The 22,755-nt window shown below is 40.5% G+C and overlaps 1 protein-coding gene across 1 annotated transcript in view; it reads left to right on the top strand.

Moving 5' to 3' along the window:
- Positions 1-22,755, top strand: part of LOC124794850 (RNA polymerase II-associated protein 1) — a 204,511-nt gene that overhangs the window by 166,046 nt on the left and 15,710 nt on the right. Inside the window, exons 20-23 of the mRNA XM_047258515.1 lie at positions 2,982-3,124; positions 13,288-13,414; positions 15,600-15,765; positions 15,851-15,935. Of these exons, the coding sequence (XP_047114471.1) occupies positions 2,982-3,124; positions 13,288-13,414; positions 15,600-15,765; positions 15,851-15,935 (521 nt within the window). The remainder of the gene's footprint in view (positions 1-2,981; positions 3,125-13,287; positions 13,415-15,599; positions 15,766-15,850; positions 15,936-22,755) is intronic.

Below are 22,755 nucleotides of genomic sequence, written 5' to 3'. Positions count from 1 at the left end.
CTTTCCTCATCACCTTAGCCAGCTTCATCCTGACCCACAACTTCTTCACTTTTGAAGGCCAGACATGCCAACAATTAAAGGGAACAGCCATGGGTACCAGGATGGCCCCCTCGTACGCCAACCTATTCATGGGTTGCTTAGAGGAAGCCTTCTTGGTTACCCAGGCCTGCCAACCCAAAGTGTGGTACAGATTTATTGATGACATCTTCATGATCTGGACTCACATTGAAGAAGAACTCCAGAATTTCCTCTCCAACCTCAACTCCTTTGGTTCCATCAGATTCACCTGGTCCTACTCCAAATCCCATGCCACTTTCCTTGACGTTGACCTCCACCTGTCCAATGGCCAGCTTCACACGTCCGTTCACATCAAACCCACCAACAAGCAACAGTACCTCCATTATGACAGCTGCACCCATTCCACATCAAACGGTCCCTTCCCTACAGCCTAGGTCTTCGTGGCAAACGAATCTGCTCCAGTCCGGAATCCCTGAACCATTACACCAACAACCTGACAACAGCTTTCGCATCCCGCAACTACCCTCCCCACCTGGTACAGAAGCAAATAACCAGAGCCACTTCCTCATCCCCTCAAACCCAGAATCCCCCACAGAAGAACCACAAAAGTGCCCCACTTGTGACAGGATACTTTCCGGGACTGGACCAGACTCTGAATGTGGCTCTCCAGCAGGGATACGACTTCCTCAAATCCTGCCCTGAAATGAGATCCATCCTTCATGAAATCCTCCCCACTCCACCAAGAGTGTCTCTCCGCCGTCCACCTAACCTTCGTAACCAGCATATTGTATTTTTGAAAACACAACAGATAATATCAGTAGTCTAATACTCACGAAAACGTGGTTTAGCACGTTCTTAGACCAACCACTTGAATTTTCCTGTTTCTAAACCTCTTACTCAGCAAGGTGGCACAGTGGTTAGCTCACTGGATTCACATTTAGGAGGTCAATGGTTCAAATGCATCTCCGGCCATCCAGATTCGGGTTTTCCTGAGGTTTCTTCAAATTGCCCCAGGCAAATGCTGGGTTGGTTCTTTTGAAAGGGTATGTCTGATTTCTTTTCCATCCCTAAAAACAATTCGAGCAAGTGCTCCATCTCTAATGACCTCATTTTTTATAGGGCATTGAACCCTAAACTTCCTTTCTTTTTTCCTAAACTTATCAACACTCTGTCAGTGAGCACTATAGATGAACAAGGCACACAATGACTTCCATGCATCTCTTTATCATTGTTTCAGAAATCCGTTGATCCTGCTACCTATATTTCTTTTTTAAAAGTTACTATACCTTTCCTGAGCAAACTAATGACTAAATTCACATGATGCTGCATCTGTTAAAGCAATAGGCTGAGAGTATTCTGGGGTTCTGTGATAGTAGGCTGCTTATTCAGGTGTGAAAAACAATGTTACTTGAAAGGATTGTAGAAGCTGCTCTCTCTTGGGAGTCTATGAACCATTCCAACAAGGTTGGGACAAAAATTGTTAATTTTCTATTTATAACATTTTGAATAACCTTCCCAGCCTGCTCTGTCACAATTCTATTTGCCTTATCTAATTATCTTAAGCATAGGAGTTGAGAGAGATGAGTTTGTTATCAAAATGATCAGAATGGGATAATGACCCTGTGGGCCTTTCAATACTTCACAGTTGTGAATCAGAGAGAGAGATTGGAGAAGAGATTGAAGCAGCAGTTGTTTAATAAGGTGAAGGTTCCATTTTGGGCAAAAGATCATTTAACAATACTAAGTTCTGATCTTCTATTAGTGAAAGAATTTCTAAACCTTCAGGTTTGTCTGGCAGCTCCATGCTGTAGCATGTAGAAAAAAGTTGCTGAAAATTAAATATGGTACATGGATCTGTGGGGGAAAAAAAATTCTGCTAAAAATCATTGATGTGAGTGATCTTAGTGAACAATAAAGTGACACAATTATAAATAACCCATCTGATAATCCCATAGTGCTTAGAGCGATTTTGAACCCATCTGGCAATTTTATGTGTGAAGCCAGGAGGTGGAGGGAGATCATACTGTATGCAGTTTTGCTAAAAGCTGATAAGCTGTGATTTGTGTATGAACAGGGTGGTGGCATCCTTCCCACCAATATGGCCTTCTGTAAGAATCTAATTTGAGAGTTATGCTTGATGCATGTCCCTGTGATCCTCAAGATTAATGGATAAATAGTATGGATAACATGGCAATGCTTTATCTGTTAGATTACACTGACTGTGCATTCTATTGTAGGATAAGTTGCATTCATAACATTTTTATAGTTATCTGATTATTCATGGCCTTTTTTATAATTATTTGACCATTAATTCACTGGATCATCTGTCTTCAACACTCATAACAATAAAATTAATCATGCAGCATCTTGGCGGCTACTACAAATTATAACAGAAAAATTTAGAATTTAATGACCCTTTCAATCACATGATCATTAGAGATGGAGCACAATGTCTGACAGGACAAGGAATGGTGTGTATCATTTTTAAAGGAATCATCCCAGCATTTCTCCTAAGCTTTTTAAGAACATGGTGGAAAACTGAAATCTGGATGGTCAGATGGGGATTAAACCCAAATATGAATCCAGCGTGTTAACCATCATGTCACCTCATTCATTATAAGTTACAGTATCATGACATGACTTACAAAACAAGGTGAAACCATTCACCTCATTATAAAAATGTCCTGTGATAATGCTTGTCAATAAGCAAAGAATGAGTAATTAGTAGTTAAATAATTTGATTCTTCATCTACAAATTACCTGATCATAAATAATGATTTAACTTAATGGTGTCATTAACATGATTAGAGAAAACTATATTCCTTTACCTTTAAAGAAATATGTAAGATAATTGTGAACAGAAGATATGATTGTGAGATAGTCATTATCTTTGCATTATAATGTAGTCTTTGTTTTATCATAATTTTCATTAAATAGTTAATTTTTGAAACCTCTCATTCCAGTAACCCTGCCAATAACAGTGTAGTCCACATAGCCACAGCTTGCCTGGAATGGATTTTGATTCTTGAATATTTGCGTCCCTCTGTATTGACATCAATAAACATCACTACAAGATATTGTCATCTCGCTAAAATATTCATGTCAGGTACTGTGGATTTGAGTCTGAAATATATATTTAAAGAATATTTAAAAAACAGCTATGTTCTTTCTTACTTGCTTGAATTATTATTTATGTTATTTGACTAATGTATTTTTGAAGTTATAAAAGCACCCTAGTAAAGTTATGCAATGTGAGTCTATAGGTTGGAGAGTGAAACATTTGCTTATTTACAAATTTCCATCTAACTACACATTCACTGCTGCCAAGTGTTATATTTTCACATACAATTTTATCATAACAGCAGATCAGTTTGGCATCGACCAATGTCGAGGTGTCGCAATAGGGGAGAGGAGCAGTGTTTTAAGAAAAGCCTGCCACTGCTGGAAGAAGAATGTCAGCATTGCTCTACTGTATGCAGGTGTTCAGATATTTACAGTGAATTAACTTCAGATTCAGGGACACAAGGATCACTTTCCTCCTCTTTATGTTTCCTTAAAAGTAGTCACATCTTTAAAAGTAACAGAGACAATATTAATGAAATATGAGAAACAGGAAGAAAGTCTCCTAGTGTTTTAGGCAAGCACATCCAGTTAGCCGTGCGGTCTAATGCACTGCTTTCCAGGCAGGAAGGCATGCCAGTCCCCAGCACGAGTCCGCCCAGCAGATTAGTGTTGAGGTCCAGAGTGCCAACCAGTCTGTGGATGGTTTTTTACGGCAGTTTTCCACCTGCCTCGGTGAATGCGTGCTGGTTCCACTTATTCCGCCTCAGTTACACTATGTTGGCGATTGCTGTCCAAACACTGTCTTCATGTACGCGTACACCATAATTACTCTACCACGCAAACATTTGGGGTTACACTCATCTCGTGTGAGACGTTCCGAAGGGGGGGATTTGTTCACTGGGAGCTGAGCTGCACAATAACCCTGGGGGGTTCAGTGTGTGGCAGTGGTGGGGTGAGTGGACTGCTGTAGCCTGTTGTGGGGTTGTGAACCACTGAGGGCTATGGTGGGGACAGAGCCTCTCCATCATTTCTAGGTCCCCAAGTTCAATACAATACAGTGTGTTAGGCAAGACAAAATATCCCAAGGAATTGTGAAACAAAGGTATATATTTATTTAAAATCTGACTGTGTTTAGTATTCATTGAAGTTCTTACTTACCCCAGGTAATAAATGTAGATATTGCTACTACTGTAAATGTAGCCTACTTCTGCGTTTTGTTAATAAATGATGCACAAGTTAACAAATAATTTATGAACGGAAAACTCATGCACAAAGGAATTGGACCTCCACAGCCAATCCATCGTTGTGGGCATGTGTCATTTAAAAATTTTTGGACAACAAGGCTCCAATGGAGTGGTGCACCATCCTGTTGAAACATCACATTTGGCTGCAGGTCTTTTATCTGTGGCACGGCAAATTGTTCCAACATGTCCAGGTAGATGGCTTCATCCACAGTTGGCTCCTGAAAGAAAAACGGCCCAACAATGCAATTTATCATCAAACCACACCACCCATTAACATTTGGAATGTTGCGCATGTGTTCCCTAGGTGCATGTGGATTTTCGGACCCCCAGATGCGCACTTTGTGATGATTGACAGCCCCTGATGCGTGAAAGGTTGTCTCATCAGTAAACATCACGCGTGATAAAAATGTCTCGTCCGTGGCAATGCGATCTAACATGACGCATGCAAATTCTTCTCACTTTGCTTGCTTTGGTCGATCATCAGACTTGATTTCTTGCACAACCTGCACTTTATATGCGTACAAACGTAATCGCTGATGAAGCACTTTGTGCACTGTTGAACATTTCATATGAAGTTCTCGTGCTGCCTGTCGCACTGACTTCTGTGGACTTTGTTCGAATGACCGCCGCACTTGTTCCACATGATGTTCGCTGATCCCAGGCTTACCACCACCATGCCCTTTCGCAACACTCCCAGTAGCCAAAAACTGATCACACCACTTCTTTATAGTCTTGAACGACAGGGGCGCTTTGTTGTAAACTCGACGAAAGTTTCTTTGCACGTGGGTCGCCGATTTTGTCTCTGCACACTACCAGACCAGTTGTGCGTGCTCCTTCATATCCTCCATTTTGCTAAAACAATTGATTGCAGCTCCACTACGGCCACTTGGTGTATCAAATTTGCACACTACAAACTTGTTGAGTTGCTCTGTCTGCCCCTTCAGGATTCACAGGTCCACCATCTGAAATGAGAAAGATATAGGATATTAAAATGTTGGAGTCCCATTGTGGACACCCTGTATGTCGTCCTGAATGGGGTGACTTCAACAGAAACAAGCGTAACTTCAGATGTGCCCCAGGGCAGCATAATAGGTTTGTTGCTCTTTACGATTTACATAAACGATCTTGTCGATGGTATTGACAGTGGCATTAGACTGTTTGCCGATGATGCTGTAGTTTACAGAAAAGTAGTATCACACGAAAGTTGTGAACAAATCAATGAGGATTTGCAGACAATAAATGTGTGGTGTAATGACTGGCAGTTATCTCTCAATATTAGTAAGTGTAACCTACTGCGTTTAACAAGGTGAAAATCCCCATTAATGTATGAGTACAAAATAAATGCCCAGTCTTTGGAAGCAGTAACATCCGTCAAGTACCTGAGTATGACTATTTGAAATGATCTCAAACGGAATGATCGGATTACACAAGTAACAGGCAAGGTGAACTCTAGGTTGCGGTTTATTGGTAGAATCCTGAAGCGATGCATTCCTTCAACAAAGGAAATTGCTTACAATACGTTAGTTCGTCCAGTCTTTGAGTATTGTTCGTCTGTATGGGACCCTTACCAGTTGGGTCTGATTCAAGAGATTGAGAAGGTCCAAAGAAGAACGGCAAGATTCATGACTGGTACATTTAGCCATCGCGAGAGCGTTACAATTTCATAGAAAGTTTGAAGTGGGACACACTTGCAGATAGACGACGTGCAAAATGGAAGGGCGGCTCACTAAATTCCGAAATCCGATCTTCGCTGAGGATGTAGAGCATATATTACTACCACCAACTTTCAAATTGCGCAGACATTTTTAACTACTTGAAAAGAGTAGAAATTCCTTACCCCCAAAACATATAATAATTGTAGTGCTTTACATTTTGATCATTTTTTGTATCATTTGACACCAAAAGTTAGAGCCTGAATTGTGACAGTGGGAATAAAATGTAATATATAATGGAAACTGATTAATAATTGCTGCTTAAATAATTAAAAAAAGAAATTTTGAAAGAATAATTGAAAAAAAATTGGAAGGTACACATATCTGAAGTGAACTTGAACTGACATTAATATCAACAGACCCTCAATATTCAGTACATATATTCAGCATTTAAATTTATGTACTTCTTTTTCTTGTTACCGCCATTGTGCATAGAGCTTGGCCTGACAATGCTGGTTCTGGATCGCCCCTCTTCTACTCATGCAAATTATTCTTGTCTGCTTCGATCCTCTTTATGCAGGATTCTCGACACGTCATGGAATGACAGGATTCTCGGCACATCATGGAATGATGAACAGACAAGTATGGTTGTCATGAATGTACAAATAAACTTTGCTATCTCGAATACTTTCTATAAAACCTTTTAATGTGCAATTTGAATACCCATTTTTTTTAACAATATTAACTCGGCGGAACTCATCATACGTCCATCCACTACCACTTATAGAGACAAACAGCTGAATATAAAGAAATTAAAAAATTGAAGAGCTTAAGAACTTGATGGAGTAGTAACAAACATGACTCTGATAGTGGATGGCTGTTGCAAAACCATTAATCTGAAGGTCTCTCCAAATTAGAAGACCCAGAATTGTCCCCAAAAATACCCTTCTTACATTCCAGTACTAACTGAGGAGACATCTGTTGTGAGAGAATACTTTGCTCTCCTCACTTGATTAACAATCACACTCATCACTGAACTCACTGTATGGGTCATAACGAGTTGGTACTCTCATTATTCTTTCCAAATTTGCCAATTACTCACATATTTTTTGAACTAATACCCAGAACCCCCCCATGAACCATGGACCTTGCCGTTGGTGGGGAGGCTTGCGTGCCTCAGCGATACAGATGGCCGTACCATAGGTGCAACCACAACGGAGGGGTATCTGTTGAGAGGCCAGACAAACATGTGGTTCCTGAAGAGGGGCAGCAGCCTTTTCAGTAGTTGCAGGGGCAACAGTCTGGATGATTGACTGATCTGGCCTTGTAACATTAACCAAAACGGCCTTGCTGTGCTGGTACTGCAAACGGCTGAAAGCAAGGGGAAACTACAGCCGCAATTTCTCCCGAGGACAAGCAGCTTTACTGTATGATTAAATGATGATGGCGTCCTCTTGGGTAAAATATTCTGGAGGTAAAATAGTCCCCCATTCGGATCTCAGGGTGGGGACTACTCAAGAGGACGTCGTTATCAGGAGAAAGAAAACTGGCATTCTACGGATCGGAGCGTGGAATGTCAGATCCCTTAATCGGGCAGGTAGGTTAGAAAATTTAAAAAGGGAAATGGATAGGTTAAAGTTAGATATAGTGGGAATTAGTGAAGTTCGGTGGCAGGAGGAACAAGACTTTTGGACAGGTGATTACAGGGTTATAAATACAAAATCAAATAGGGGTAATGCAGGAGTAGGTTTAATAATGAATAAAAAAATAGGAGTGCGGGTTAGCTACTACAAACAGCATAGTGAACGCATTATTGTGGCCAAGATAGACACAAAGCCCATGCCTACTACAGTAGTACAAGTTTATATGCCAACTAGCTCTGCAGATGATGAAGAAATTGATGAAATTTATGACGAGATAAAAGAAATTATTCAGGTAGTGAAGGGAGACGAAAATTTAATAGTCATGGGTGACTGGAATTCGTCAGTAGGAAAAGGGAGAGAAGGAAACATAGTAGGTGAATATGGATTGGGGGGAAGAAATGAAAGAGGAAGCCGCCTTGTAGAATTTTGCACAGAGCATAACTTAATCATAGCTAACACTTGGTTCAAGAATCATGAAAGAAGGTTGTATACCTGGAAGAATCCTGGAGATACTAAAAGGTATCAGGTAGATTATATAATGGTAAGACAGAGATTTAGGAACCAGGTTTTAAATTGTAAGACATTTCCAGGGGCAGATGTGGATTCTGACCACAATATATTGGTTATGAACTGCAGATTAAAACTGAAGAAACTGCAAAAAGGTGGGAATTTAAGGAGATGGGACCTGGATAAACTGAAAGAACCAGAGGTTGTAGAGAGTTTCAGGGAGAGCATAAGGGAACAATTGACAGGAATGGGGGAAAGAAATACAGTAGAAGAAGAATGGGTAGCTCTGAGGGATGAATTAGTGAAGGCAGCAGAGGATCAAGTAGGTAAAAAGACGAGGGCTAATAGAAATCCTTGGGTAACGGAAGAAATATTGAATTTAATTGATGAAAGGAGAAAATATAAAAATGCAGTAAATGAAGCAGGCAAAAAGGAATACAAACGTCTCAAAAATGAGATCGACAGGAAGTGCAAAATGGCTAAGCAGGGATGGCTAGAGGACAAATGTAAGGATGTAGAGGCTTGTCTCACTAGCGGTAAGATAGATACTGCCTACAGGAAAATTAAAGAGACCTTTGGAGAGAAGAGAACCACTTGTATGAATATCAAGAGCTCAGATGGCAACCCATTTCTAAGCAAAGAAGGGAAGGCAGAAAGGTGGAAGGAGTATATAGAGGGTTTATACAAGGGCGATGTACTTGAGGACAATATTATGGAAATGGAAGAGGATGTAGATGAAGATGAAATGGGAGATACGATACTGCGTGAAGAGTTTGACAGAGCACTGAAAGACCTGAGTCGAAACAAGGCCCCGGGAGTAGACAACATTCCATTAGAACTACTGATGGCCTTGGGAGAGCCAGTCATGACAAAACTCTACCATCTGGTGAGCAAGATGTATGAGACAGGCGAAATACCCACAGACTTCAAGAAGAATATAATAATTCCAATCCCAAAGAAAGCAGGTGTTGACAGATGTGAAAATTACCGAACTATCAGTTTAATAAGTCACAGCTGCAAAATACTAACGCGAATTCTTTACAGACGAATGGAAAAACTAGTAGAAGCGGACCTCGGGGAAGATCAGTTTGGATTCCGTAGAAATGTTGGAACACGTGAGGCAATACTGACCCTATAACTTATCTTAGAAGAAAGATTAAGGAAAGGCAAACCTACGTTTCTAGCATTTGTAGACTTAGAGAAAGCTTTTGACAATGGTGATTGAAATACTCTCTTTCAAATTCTGAAGGTGGCAGGGGTAAAATACAGAGAGCGAAAGGCTATTTACAATTTGTACAGAAAGCAGATGGCAGCTATAAGAGTCGAGGGACACGAAAGGGAAGCAGTGGTTGGGAAGGGAGTGAGACAGGGTTGTAGCCTATCCTCGATGTTATTCAATCTGTATATTGAGCAAGCAATAAAGGAAACAAAAGAAAAGTTCGGAGTAGGTATTAAAATCCATGGAGAAGAAATAAAAACTTTGAGGTTCGCCAATGACATTGTAATTCTGTCAGAGACAGCAAAGGACTTGGAAGAGCAGTTGAACGGAATGGACAGTGTCTTGAAAGGAGGATATAAGATGAACATCAACAAAAGCAAAACGTGGATAATGGAATGTAGTTGAATTAAGTCGGGTGATGCTGCGGGAATTAGATTAGGAAATGAGACACTTAAAGTAGTAAAGGAGTTTTGCTATTTGGGGAGCAAAATAACTGATGATGGTCGAAGTAGAGAGGATATAAAATGTAGGCTGGCAATGGCAAGGAAAGCGTTTCTGAAGAAGAAAAATTTGTTAACATCGTGTATAGATTTAAATGCCAGGAAATCGTTTCTGAAAGTGTTTGTATGGAGTGTAGCCGTGTATGGGAGTGAAACGTGGACGTTTAATAGCTTAGATAAGAAGAGAATAGAAGCTTTCGAAATGTGGTGCTACAGAAGAATGCTGAAGATAAGTTGGGTAGATCACGTAACTAATGAGGAGGTATTGAATAGGATTGGGGAGAAGAGAAATTTGTGGCACAACTTGACTAGAAGAAGGGATCGGTTGGTAGGACATGTTTTGAGGCATCAAGGGATCACAAATTTAGCATTGGAGGGCAGCGTGGAGGGTAAAAATCGTAGAGGGAGACCAAGAGATCAATACACTAAGCAGATTCAGAAGGATGTAGGTTGCAGTAGGTACTGGGAGATGAAGAAGCTTGCACAGGATAGAGTAGCATGGAGAGCTGCATCAAACCAGTCTCAGGACTGAAGACCACAACAACAACAACAATACCCAGAACATTCTCACTTAGTTTCCCACCTTAGTCACATAATGCTAGCAGCATGCTATAATGCAGCTGTACCCCAGTTTCATTAATACACAATTACCACATCTTTTAGCTCTCTGTATCACATGCCACCCCTCAGCCCATTTTAAGCTTCAAAATCATTTCTTTGCGTCTGTTTAGGGCACTGATGTACTCTTTGTTAACACTGTCGTTGATTTTGTGGAACACATAGTTCAAGGTAAAGCATAATATTTCATTTGCTAGTGCTAGATGACTGTTGTATAATGTATATTTAACGAGCCTTTCTTTCCCTGGAGTATTTTAATTTTGCTATCTATAAATAAGTGACTGACACAGAAAATTGTTTTATTTGCGTGAATGATCTACCTAGTTCTTTGTCCTACAAGACAATAGTATATGCTGATCATACAACCCTTATAATGATGACTGAAAATGGTTGATGTTTCTACATAGTAGCAACAAAAAATGAACTAATGCAAAATAAAAACAAAGAAAACTAATATACTTCTGTATCCACAAACTAAGTGTAAAGGTAAATGAGTGTGAATCTGCCAGACTACTAGGAATTCATTTGGATCCACAACTGAAATGTGATGCACACACAAACCAATTGTGCATTAAACTGTCTTGTGTGATTCATTTACCCTGCAAATTAAAAACCGGTGCCAATAAGAAACAGCTTCAGTGTTCATATTATGCTTTCATCCACTCATGGGAATATTCTGTGGGGGCAACTATTTTGGTCCAAAAATAGTGTTTATGTGACAAAAACAGGCAGTAGTGATAACAATTTGAGGCATTTCAAACACAACCATGCCAGCCACATTTCAAAGAATTAAAAATATTAACTGTACCGACCCCCTATATTAAAGCCTCTCTCCTCTTAAAAAAAAAAAATTATGGAACAAGGACCAGAAATAATATAGACTTAGAACCTACTAGATTAAGTAACTCCAAAATATACTGGCATAAAGCTGTATAATAACGATACCTTGAAGTTAGAGACCTACCATACAGTTCCTTTGACAGGTATGTACAGAAACTGTTAATTTACAGCTGTGTTTATGAAGTACAAGAATTCTATAATAGCGCCTTACCCCGAAGCAAACATTTAACTTTTAATTTAATGTAAAATATAAATTCAATGTCTAATTTTTAATGCAAATTTTTATTATTGTATACGTATCAAAACCCGTATTATGTACATGATCAGTGATTGAGGAATAAATATAAAAAAATATAAAAATTGTAGAGGAAACCTAGGTATGAATGAAGCAAACAGGTTCAAATGTATGTAGGTTACAGTGGTTGTTCAGTGATAAAGAGGCTTGTACAAGATAGACTAGTATGAAGAGTTGCATCAAACCAGTCTTTGGACTGAAAACAACAACAGTGCCAGTGTCCTCTACTGAAGTTACTGGTTAGTTGAAACCAATTATGTAACTATGAAACACTCACACAAATCTGTGTGTGCGAATTTAGATGAGGGTCATCCCATAAGTTGTGGCAACTATGGTATATTGTGCAAAAATGTGGCATCACCATAATCACAGTAAATACATTCAAAAGCCTGTGGAAACAGAACCAAAATCAACCAACAGATTGCGACTGCATGTGAGGATGGCTCAGTATCAGCATCTGAAACATTAAGCATGAGCTTGGCTGTGCTACAAGCAGAGTGGAACAGCAAGCATATATGAAAATTGCCTTTCTCTCTGGCAGAAATGCTACTGTGTGATGCAGAACTACAATCAGCCTGAATGCCATGTTCATTGTGGCATATGGCAGCCGCAGTACTCTGGAGTGTCACCCTGGTAGGGATTGCTGCACTGTCAATGCCCAATTCTACCACAACTTTCACCTGTACCATCTGCAGTGTAGCTGCAGCAAAATCGTTTGCCACTTTTGGATAATGCAATCATACTCCATGATAACACTACAGCCCACAGTGCTGGACCATCATCAATTGTTTACAGTGGTGGAGGTAGGAAATCCTCTCCCGCCCACCCTAGTCACCAGACCTCAGTCTATGTAACTTTGGCCTCATTACACAACTGAAGAAGCCATTGCGTGTGTGTGTGTGGGGGGGGGGGGGGGGCGGCGGCACCTTTACAGACAGCATGAATATCCTCACGGCATTTCAGCAACAAGTGGCTCACATCAATGGCAATGCCAGTGGCATTCTACACCTATGTGGATGCACGGGGGGTGGGGTGGGGGGGGGGGGGGGCTTTTTTGAAGGGCAGTAGTTGATTTTGATTCATTTTTGTACCATTTGTACTAACGCACAATACATTTACACATTTTTCCAATGTGTGTTTCATTTTAATATTTGCCTTGATCTCCTGTATTGGAACCCTATTTTATGTTGGCATTCAGATACACACTGCCTTACCAGTTCAACGCATATTTTGGAATTCCCATATTGGCACACCATTTGCAATATATAAAACCGCCTTGATATATGGAATGACCCTCATATATAATTTTCCAAAGGAGTAAAGGTAACAAGTCACCATGCAGTTGTGGCATAGAATCATGAAAAGGCTCACAAACAAGACTGATAATGTTGCTAGCTATTGGATGAATACTTCTTCAGAACTAGCAAATACACACATGTACAGAAGTATTGCTTTGTTGTCCCAGCTCACTACATTGTGCCATCATTGCAGCTAGTCTCGGATGAATGATTGTGTTAAGTGAGTTGTTACCATTATTCCTTCCGTTATTTAATCTTCTGCTTGTCATTGTTGAAGTTATATTTTACATTAATATTATTGCATAGTGTGCTGTTTTTCAGTATCAAATATTTGGAATATTCATCAGTGAGTATTGCTTCATCAGCTGAAGATTTTTCTTTGTCTTTCAGCAAGTGACCTTTTTCTAGAACCAAGAATTAGTATTTTACTTGAATCCATATTACGAGAGATGTTGCAACATAATTCTGAAATAGACTTCAAGAGCTGTATACCAGGTGTATCATCATTTTATGATCTGTAAGTAAACTTGCTTGCTGTGTTTATGGTATAAGAAGAGTTTATCCTTTCTATTTATTTAGTCAGAGCATGATATGTTGAGAGATGACAACTGTTGTAAAATAAAAAATAAAATAAAATAATTGAAAATCAGCTGCAAGCTCCATAATAGATCTATCATTAAATTATCACTTAAACAATAGCTGTTTCAACATTGGGCAATTATCACCAGAGGGTTTCTGTTTACATGGGAGTAGAAGTTGATATCTTGTGGTGTTAGAGATGGGGTATTCTTGGAAAGTGCAAAGAAAGCGGTTTTGTCATTATTATTACATCACCATCACCATCATCATTGTCATCATTATCGCTCCTGTCAAGGAGCAATGCAGAGTTCAGCAAACACTACATGCACAGTTGTTTACATAAAACTCTCATAGTAGACAAACTTATTGGAGACTACTTCAGTCCACCAGACTTGTATATATGAGAAGCACAATGCAGTTGGGACCTGGTTTGTCGTCATGCTTGTTTGGCATGTAACATTGCTTAACAAAAATGAAGGAGAATCTGAACTTCGAGATACTCAAAAATAGGTGCCTTTAATCTTGCAAAAACCTGCATAGAATTCAAGAACAAACTTACAGGGCAAACTATGTGAATATTCTCCAGACCTCTAAATATTTCTCTCATAGAGAAGACAGATATAAAATGGGTAAATAGCAGTTACACAACGTATTACTCTTCACGATAATGTGAAGATGTTATTTGTTCATTCGTTCAGTTATCCAAAGCCTATTTATTTGAAAACTATGATAATTATTGAAGTGCTGTAATAATGGTAACCTTTTTCTACAATAAAAATTGTTTCTTGCAGTTCTGCTAACAGAAGTTTAAAAACCTTGACTCTAGATCATCAGATAGTCTATACTTATAGTGGCTAATGAATTTTTTTTAAATTGCTTTTGAATTTGTAGGAACAACAGTTCTCGTTTTCTCTCCAATATATGTATTTATTCATCATTCGATATAAACACTTGGACATGTATTGTGCACTGAACAATTTTAATAACATACACGTTATCCCTATTATTTTGTAATGCATTAAAACATTATCTAAAAGTAGGTGCCATAATTAACAATCAGATTAGATTGGCAGTAGCTTTTAATTTGTTTTTGGTGTACAGTAGTAGCCTGCAATACTTTTTTGTGTTGATTTATAACTTGACTTTTTGTACATTGGTGAAGGCTGTCCTTCATGATAGTATTTACAGAACATCATGTGAACTACTGAATTAATTAATTCGACACCTTCAGAGTTAAATAATTTTATTTTTTAACATTTGAATATTATGATTTTCGTTTTTTATTTTTCCTGTACATTTGTTTGATAACTTAGAAGTGTTATCAAATTTCCTTTGAAATATATTATTTTTGAATCAAATAATAATATTGTCATTAGCCTGTGTCACCAGTCAGAGCTCTTGAATCAGTGGCATAGTTACTTAATTTATTACTAGAATATTCAGTGATGTCAGAAAGTTATTGATGTACTGAAGAGAACTAAAATTGTATGGATTAATCTTTGTACAAAATTTTATTTTTCCATGTTATTCCAGTTCCATTATGTTCAATTTCCTGGATTTTTTCTACCAAAGTATCATATTTTTTTAACTGCTACTATTATAACACCTTTAATATTACGCTAGGAGGGAATTTACAGGATACATAGAAGGGTTATAGATGCATTTTATTTTTGTTTATCCTCTTTATCAAAAATGATATTCTTTGTGGTTACTTTTAGTAAAACTGTTTTTTACGTGTATTTATTCATTGTATAAAGTAAACTTTGACTTGTGAAAAAGCAACCTATTTTAGCAGTATCTTTGGGAACCAGTGACTTTCTGGAAACTTTTGGGAAACAATTGTTGAGCTCGGATAACTTTTATTTGCTGGTTCTCTACCCCCACTAAGTAAGGCATGTAAATAACGATGGATTGCTGACCCTTTTTGCTAGAAATTGTACAGAGTTTCAGTGAGGGATTTTTATTTAGCAAGTACTCTGAGCTATCCTTACATCACTCTTGATGTTTAACTTCATAGTTGTGTGCCTATCAGCTGGTCAGTGTCTACAACTTATGGTGACTGGTTGTCTTTACTCAATCCATTGTTTGATTTTAGTAATGATTACTGTTAAAAACTCTTCCAGGTATAATGATCTTCTGGAACAATATGCTGCAGTATCTTATGGAAATAAGATTTTTGGGCAGTTTATTATTATACCTTTACAACAGCGCCATGGAAGTAGCTTGAAGAGGCTTCTGTGGAGTGAACATGTTGCTGTTCTGCGTGTTCTAGGAATTCCAATTGACCAGGTCTGCTATGACATAACAGATGAAATAGTGTACCAAAATTTACTAGCCCACCATGTATTGATCTCACAATAAATTAATTTTTCAGCTAATGATTCCACTGGAGGAACTGCTTGAACCTTGTGAAGTGGATCCTTCTCTTCTGGATATTTATTTGCAAAGTTTAGCCACAGGTACGAGGTTTGTTTTCTTATCCAAAAGTGTTTAAAGTACTTGGTGAATGCACAGATAACTGCGATCAGACACAGGTGTGAGCATCTAGGGTGCATTATTCTGTTACAAATAAAATTTCTCCCTCTCTTTTTTTCTGAGGGTTTATATTAAAAGTCAGATGAGGATTCAGAAAGAAAGGGAGAAATAAGCGTGAGAACAAAGGATTTTATACTGACAAGAGTACTCTTCATAAAATGCACTGGTCTATTTGTAATTAAAAGTGAAAACTAAATCATTAACTGTATTCTAAGGTGCTGAGCTTTTTCACAAAAAAGGCAAATAGCATGCACTATGCACAAAAAATTCTAAACACAAAGAATAAATTAGGACAATAAATAGTATGGTAATATAAAACTATAAGTAGGACATGGAAACAAGAGAACTTCTATAATGACACTTAAAAGAATATAGACTCTGGAAATATAAGTCTGAGTTCTATAAATTTGTAGTGTGAAGGTGCACAAACCAAGTGGCATTGTGGGATTAAGGGTAACTATGAAATAGGTGAATGAGCAAAAGAGTTACACAGTGTTATAACTTCAAGTTGAACAAATATATTTCAAGTAAGACACAATACATGAAATTCACAGGTAAAGTAAACAGAGTAAGACGTGTGTACACTTCAACAGTCGAATCATAACTGAGTCCGAGTTTAGTGGCTGCTGGCTTGCTGGCCGCTTAGGTGACGCTGCTGCTGCATGGCTGGCAGACAGCGCCGCATGTAGAGGACACGCGTAACTGCGCGGCGGCACTTTGAAAGATTGGCGAGTCACAACACTTTCCCCCCTTTGAAGTTTTTGCACAGGTCTTGATGGAGGTGGCCTGTAGATTGCCAACGTCCATAGGTGTTGTTTGACTGGCCGTAAAGTCTCGAGGAGGAGGCTTCCCGTACGGACGGAAGTGTCCCAGATGATAACGGGTCGAGATGACAGGAGACGTGGGGGTCGAATCTGCTGGGCTTCGTGCACCAATCTGCCCGTTGTGGCAAGTCCGGTTGTTATAACAGGAGACATGGGCGATGTGTCCACGTCCGTAGGAGAAGGTGGCGAGTAGAGTTGCTCCGACAGATGATGGTCATCTGGTTCCTGCATGGGCACGTCTCCTGGTGGTGTCAGTTCTTGTGCTGGCACCGATATGATGGTGAGAGGACTGCGTTTTGAGTAATGAGAGATTCCAGTATCCTGAGCGTCAGGTAGAGCTGAAGGTGGTGTAGCGGCATACGGAATAGGCGTTGCCGGCGCACGAGGCCGAAGCTGGTCCAAATGACACACTGCAACACCCGTGTCCATCTGGATTTCATACAGGCATTGGCCACGGTGTCGTAAGATGCGGCCAGGACTCCGTTTTGTCCGCCTGCCATATCCCCGTACCCATACAAGGTCGTCGGCAGTGAACCGGCCAAGCGAAGGCACCCACGGCCGTGAGGTGGAAGGCTGCAGAAGATGAAGTAGCGTGCAGGGCTGTCGGCCATGTAAGAGCTCAGCCGGGCTGTGGTCACCCATGGGGGTGGAACGGTAAGAAGCCAGAAATTGGAGAAGCGCATCATCAGCAGCAGAAGAAGTCAGGAGTTTCCTCATCTGAGCCTTAAATGTGCGGACCAGTCATTCAGCCTCACCATTTGACTGTGGATGGAATGGAGGGGCCGTGACATGCATGACACCGTGACGGGCACAAAAATCCGCAAAATCGGAAGAGGCAAATTGCGGAGTACAAGAGTAGAGGGAAGGCCTTCCAAAGAGCATTGGTGGTTGCCGCGGTGGTAGGCGATGTGAAACGGACAATGAAAGGAAAGTTAGAGTAGGCGTCAATAACGAGAAGCCATTAAGTACCTAAAAAAGGTCCCGTGAAGTCAGCATGAATACGCTCCGAGGGCTTCTCAGGCGAAGGCCACGGTGACAAAGATGACTTCGGGGTGACGGCCTGTGATGCGACCATGTGTGCGATTTCAGAGTCGATGCCGGGCCAGTACACATGACGGCGCGCCAGAGTTTTTGTGCAAGAGACACCCCAGTGCCCTTGGTGAAGGAGGCGCAAGAACGAAGCACGCAAAGACACAGGTACCACAACACGCGGCAAAGCATTTTCGGTGGAAAGGAGGATAACACCATCCCTAGCCGTGAGCGGTAACGCAAAGCGTAGTAGTTCCGCAACGGATCAGAAGTCTTAGCGGACGAACGATCTGGCCAACCCTACTGAATACAGTGTAAAACCTGGGAGAGGGTAGGGTCAGAAACTGTAGCAGCCTCCAACCTGTCCCCGGTGATGGGGAACCCGTCCACAACCCGCTGCTCGGCAACATCCAGGTGGAAACACAAAAGTTTGTCCATATCGAATGTCAGATCAGGACCCATGGGAAGGCGAGACAGTGCATCAGCATTCGCATGTTGAGCCCTCGGCCAGAAATGAATCTCATAATTGAAACGAGACAAGTAAAGAGCCCAACACTGGAGGCGGTGTGCAGCCTTGTCGAGAAGTGATGTTGATGGATGAAACAAGGAAACAAGTGGTTTGTGATCAGTAACAAGATGAAATTTGGATCCATAGAGAAAAATACCAAACTTATGAAGAGCATAAATAATGGCCAAAGCTTCTTTTTCAATTTGGTCATCCGTGAGCGTTGCATAAGCAATGGGCTGTTCAGAACTGTGAGAAAAATGGTGCGCAAGGACTGCACCGACCCCGTATTGTGAGGCGTCCGCAGCAAGAACAAGATGTTGGCCAGGTCGATAAGTAGCCAGGCACGGGGCCTGTTCCAGCATAGTCTTGAATTTCTGGAAAGCCGTATCGCATGACACGGACCAGTGAAAGGGCACGTTTTTATGCAACAGGCGATGCAACGGCTGAGCCACCGAAGCAGCAGACGGTAAAAACTTGTGATAGTATGCTATTTTCCCCAAGAAGGCCTGCAGTTCCTTAACAAATGTAGGGCGAGGAAGGGCATCGATCGCAGCGACAGTTTGCTGAAGCGGATGAATACCATCCTGAGAGAGTTGAAACCCCAAGTATGTGATAGATGCCTGAAAAAATTTTGATTTCTGGAGATTACACTTAAGACCGGCAGTCTGTAAGACATGAAAAAGTGTGCGGAGATTTTGAAGATATTTGTCAGTGGTAGAGCCAGTGACAACAATGTCGTCCTGGTAACGCCGAATGGCAATCGTTGGTATTGATAGAGGCCGAAATGTGTTAAGGACCAGAAACTGCTGGGAAGCAGTGTCGAGAGGAAGTTGATGATAAGCTTCTGACTGGTCAAGTTTAGAAAAATTCTGGCCTCCAGCAAGTTTAGTGAACAATTCTTCAGGTCGAAGCATAGGGTAAGTGTCGATAAGGCATTGAGCATTTACAGTGGCTTTGAAATAGTCACAAAGACAAATATCACCATTTGGCTTAGCAATGACAACGACAGGAGAGGACCACTCACTGGAAGTGACAGGAAGCAAGACCCCTGAAGCAGTAAGATGATCCAGCTCCCGTTTGACCTGATCACAAAGGGCCACAGGAATGGGCTGAGCCCGAAAAAACTTAGGCCGAGCAGTGGGTTTGAGTGTGATATGAGCTTCAAAGTCGTTTGCACAGCCTAACCCAGGAGAAAAAAAGGGATGAAAATGTTGTCGACAAGGAATCCAATTGAGCATAAGGAATAGCATCAGAGACGATATTGACAGAGTCATCTATGGAGAACCCAAAAACGCGAAAGACATCAAAACCAAAAAGATTCTCCGCATTACTATGGTCGACCACAAATATGGGAACAGTGCGAACAACAGATTTGTAAGATACCTCAGCATCAAATTGTCCCAAGAGAGAAATCTTCTGTTTATTGTAAGTCGTTAATTGCCTAGTGACAGGTGACAGGATTGGAGAACCCAACTGAAGATATGTCTGAGAATTAATGATAGTGGCAGCAGAACCAGTATCCACCTGCATGCGAACATCTCGACCAAGTATTTGGACAGTGAGGAATAACTTCCCTGAAAGGGAAGAAGCACAACTGACAGACAACACAGAATCAGAATCAGTGTCATGTTCATGAACATCATGTATGCTGTCGGATTTGCAAACGGATGACACATAACCCTTTTTTTTGAATTTGTGACAAATGGCCCAACGTTGTGGACAATCTTCTCGTGAATGTTTCGTAAAACACCGCGGACATGAAGGAAGTTGCCGTGGGTTTTGCTGCAGTTTCTTAGAGGTTTGTTTACGGTTAGGCCGAGGCTGCGCTTGGGAGCGTACTGCGGCCACGTCGGCTGGCGGGGACGTGCCACACGCTTCGTCAACATTGCACAGAGGTTGTATTCCCCTGATGTCGCCCCATGCCTCTATTTGCGCTCCAGCGGCTCGAGAAATTTCAAAAGACTGAGCGATGGATAGGACTTCATCTAAAGTCAGATTTGCCAACTGAAGGCCACATTGCCTAACTTCTTTGTCGGGCGCCGACCAGATAATAGCATCCCGTACCATGGAATCGGTGTAAGTTTCTTTGTGAACGTTAGTAACAAATTGACACTTTCTACAGAGGCCGTGAAGTTCAGCAGCCCAAGCGCGATATGATTGATTCGGTTGTTTTTGACAACGATAAACGGCAATATGAGAGGCTACCACATGCGTTTGCTTTTGAAAATAGACAAACAGAAGTGAGCACATTTCAACAAAGACGCAGGATCTTTCAAAGGAGCCCATTGCGACAACAATTGATACATTTGAGGTGAAATCCATGAAAGGAACAGAGACTTACATGTTTGTTCGTCCGCGACATGAAATGCCAAGAAGTGCTGTCGAAGACATTTTTCGTAATCGGACCAGTCTTCCGCCGTCTCATCGTAAGGAGGAAAAGGAGGTAGAGGCAACGACGAGAGACGCCCCCGCATTTGATGCTGCGACAAAATCACAAGTCGCATTTGTGAGAAGCGTTTGCTGTTCTATGAGACCTTGCAATAGTTGCTCTAAAGTAGCCATGGAAACATGTGGGTCAACGATGGAAAAGGAAAATTCCATCCTCATCCCCAATTGTTACAACTTCAAGTTGAGCAAATATATTTCAAGGAAGACGCAATACATGAAAGTCACAGATCAAGTAAACAGAGTAAGACGTGTGTACGCTTTAACAGTCAAATCATAACTGAGTCCGAGTCTAGCGGCCGCTGGCTGGCTGGCTGGCCGCTTAGGTGGCACTGCTGCTGCATGGCTGGCAGACAGCGCCGCATGTAGATGATGCGCATAACTGCACGGTGGCACTTTGAAACTTCAGCGAGTCACAATACACAGAATGCGCAAAAGAGTTACTCGCCACATGAATGATTCAAAATACTTGGAATTTCAAACCATAAGTGAAAATAGCTGAATATATCAACAGAATATGCCAGAACTGACAATATCTTAACATCTGTAAAGTAGGTTAAAGTAAAACATGAAAAAGTAAAATAATTCTGAACAGAACAGAAAAAAGTTCAAGGGATTCATGTAGGCCTATCTGTGATCCACAGTTGGCCAAAATTAGAAGAAAGAGAAAAACCCCATTTCAAGCCTTATTAAATTGTAAGTTATTGAAATCAGTTATATACATAGTATTTCCATTTCTGTCACTAAAATATATTTAAAAGTGACGCAGATAATAGCTGGACAAAACTGTTATACAACATTCCGGTAAATTTTTCATAACACTTGCAGAAAGTTTAGGAGCCAAAAATCAATGTCAAGCAAAGAAGCATCAGATTTAATAAGGTTGAATACATTTATGGCAGAAGGATTTTGATATAAAGAAATCAAATTATGAAATTGTTACAGCACTAAAAACTGTAGGTATTCTGACTACACAGCTGTATGTACTGGTATTAAAGTATGGAAATCTTGTTGTGATTTGACAACTTCACCACTTCTTCTCCCTTAGCTGCATTTGAGAGTTATGCACCGTACCTTCTTTCAGTTTGCATGGCAGTGCTGCCCTTTCATTCTCATTTTGTGGATATATGATGCACTGAGAATCATCACCATCAATTGTGATATTGTAGCATCTGTTCATGCTTCTGACATCTGTTGATCTTCAGGTGAGTCAGATTTATCTGTGCTGTTGGCCCACTTTGTCTGTATGAACATTCACAAAAACTGTCTCACTGGTTTCTCTCATATTTTCTTAAATATGGGCTCAGCGAAAGTGCGCATTAGGCCCTTATGGTTCTCAGTGCCTCATATCAATTTTGGGGGAATATTTATAGGAATATTCTTTGGCACCAACACATGCAATTGTTGAAGAACTATGTTATGACCTGTTTCCAGACTGCTTCTCAAGCTACCCTTCAAGGTGATCATAACATCATTGGCATAATTATACTGCTAGAGCTAAGACTTACTAATTATCTTACAGCTTTCTTAGGTATAAATCCAACATCAAATCCCACAACACAGAATCACAGGCCACCTGTGAAGATCTCTTTTTTAAAATGTTGACCTGGGAATGTGTCAATTCCTTCTCTTTTCTGTCAGTGGTTTTTCAGATTGATGAACAGTGCTGCAGGTCAATCCAACTCCTTCATTTAGTCAAAAAGCTCTTGTCACCAAAGACTGTCAAACATCTCAGCTATGTTTCTTGCTAAAGTTATTGCTTTGCTTACAGCATCCTCTGTTGACTTCTGTTTTCTAAAACCAATATTATTAGCCTGTAAAAGGGTAGTCAAACATATGTTGGTGTCCATTGGTAGACAGCAAGTAGACCATGGTTCAGATAATATAGCATCCTAACTCTGCCATTCCTGTACATATCCTCCACCATAGGTTTATTGT

The sequence above is a fragment of the Schistocerca piceifrons genome, chromosome 4, assembly GCF_021461385.2.
Source record: "Schistocerca piceifrons isolate TAMUIC-IGC-003096 chromosome 4, iqSchPice1.1, whole genome shotgun sequence".
NCBI lineage: Eukaryota > Metazoa > Arthropoda > Insecta > Orthoptera > Acrididae > Schistocerca > Schistocerca piceifrons.
The sequence above is the reverse complement of the archived record's forward strand: the minus strand, read 5'-3'. Positions and strand labels throughout refer to the sequence as shown.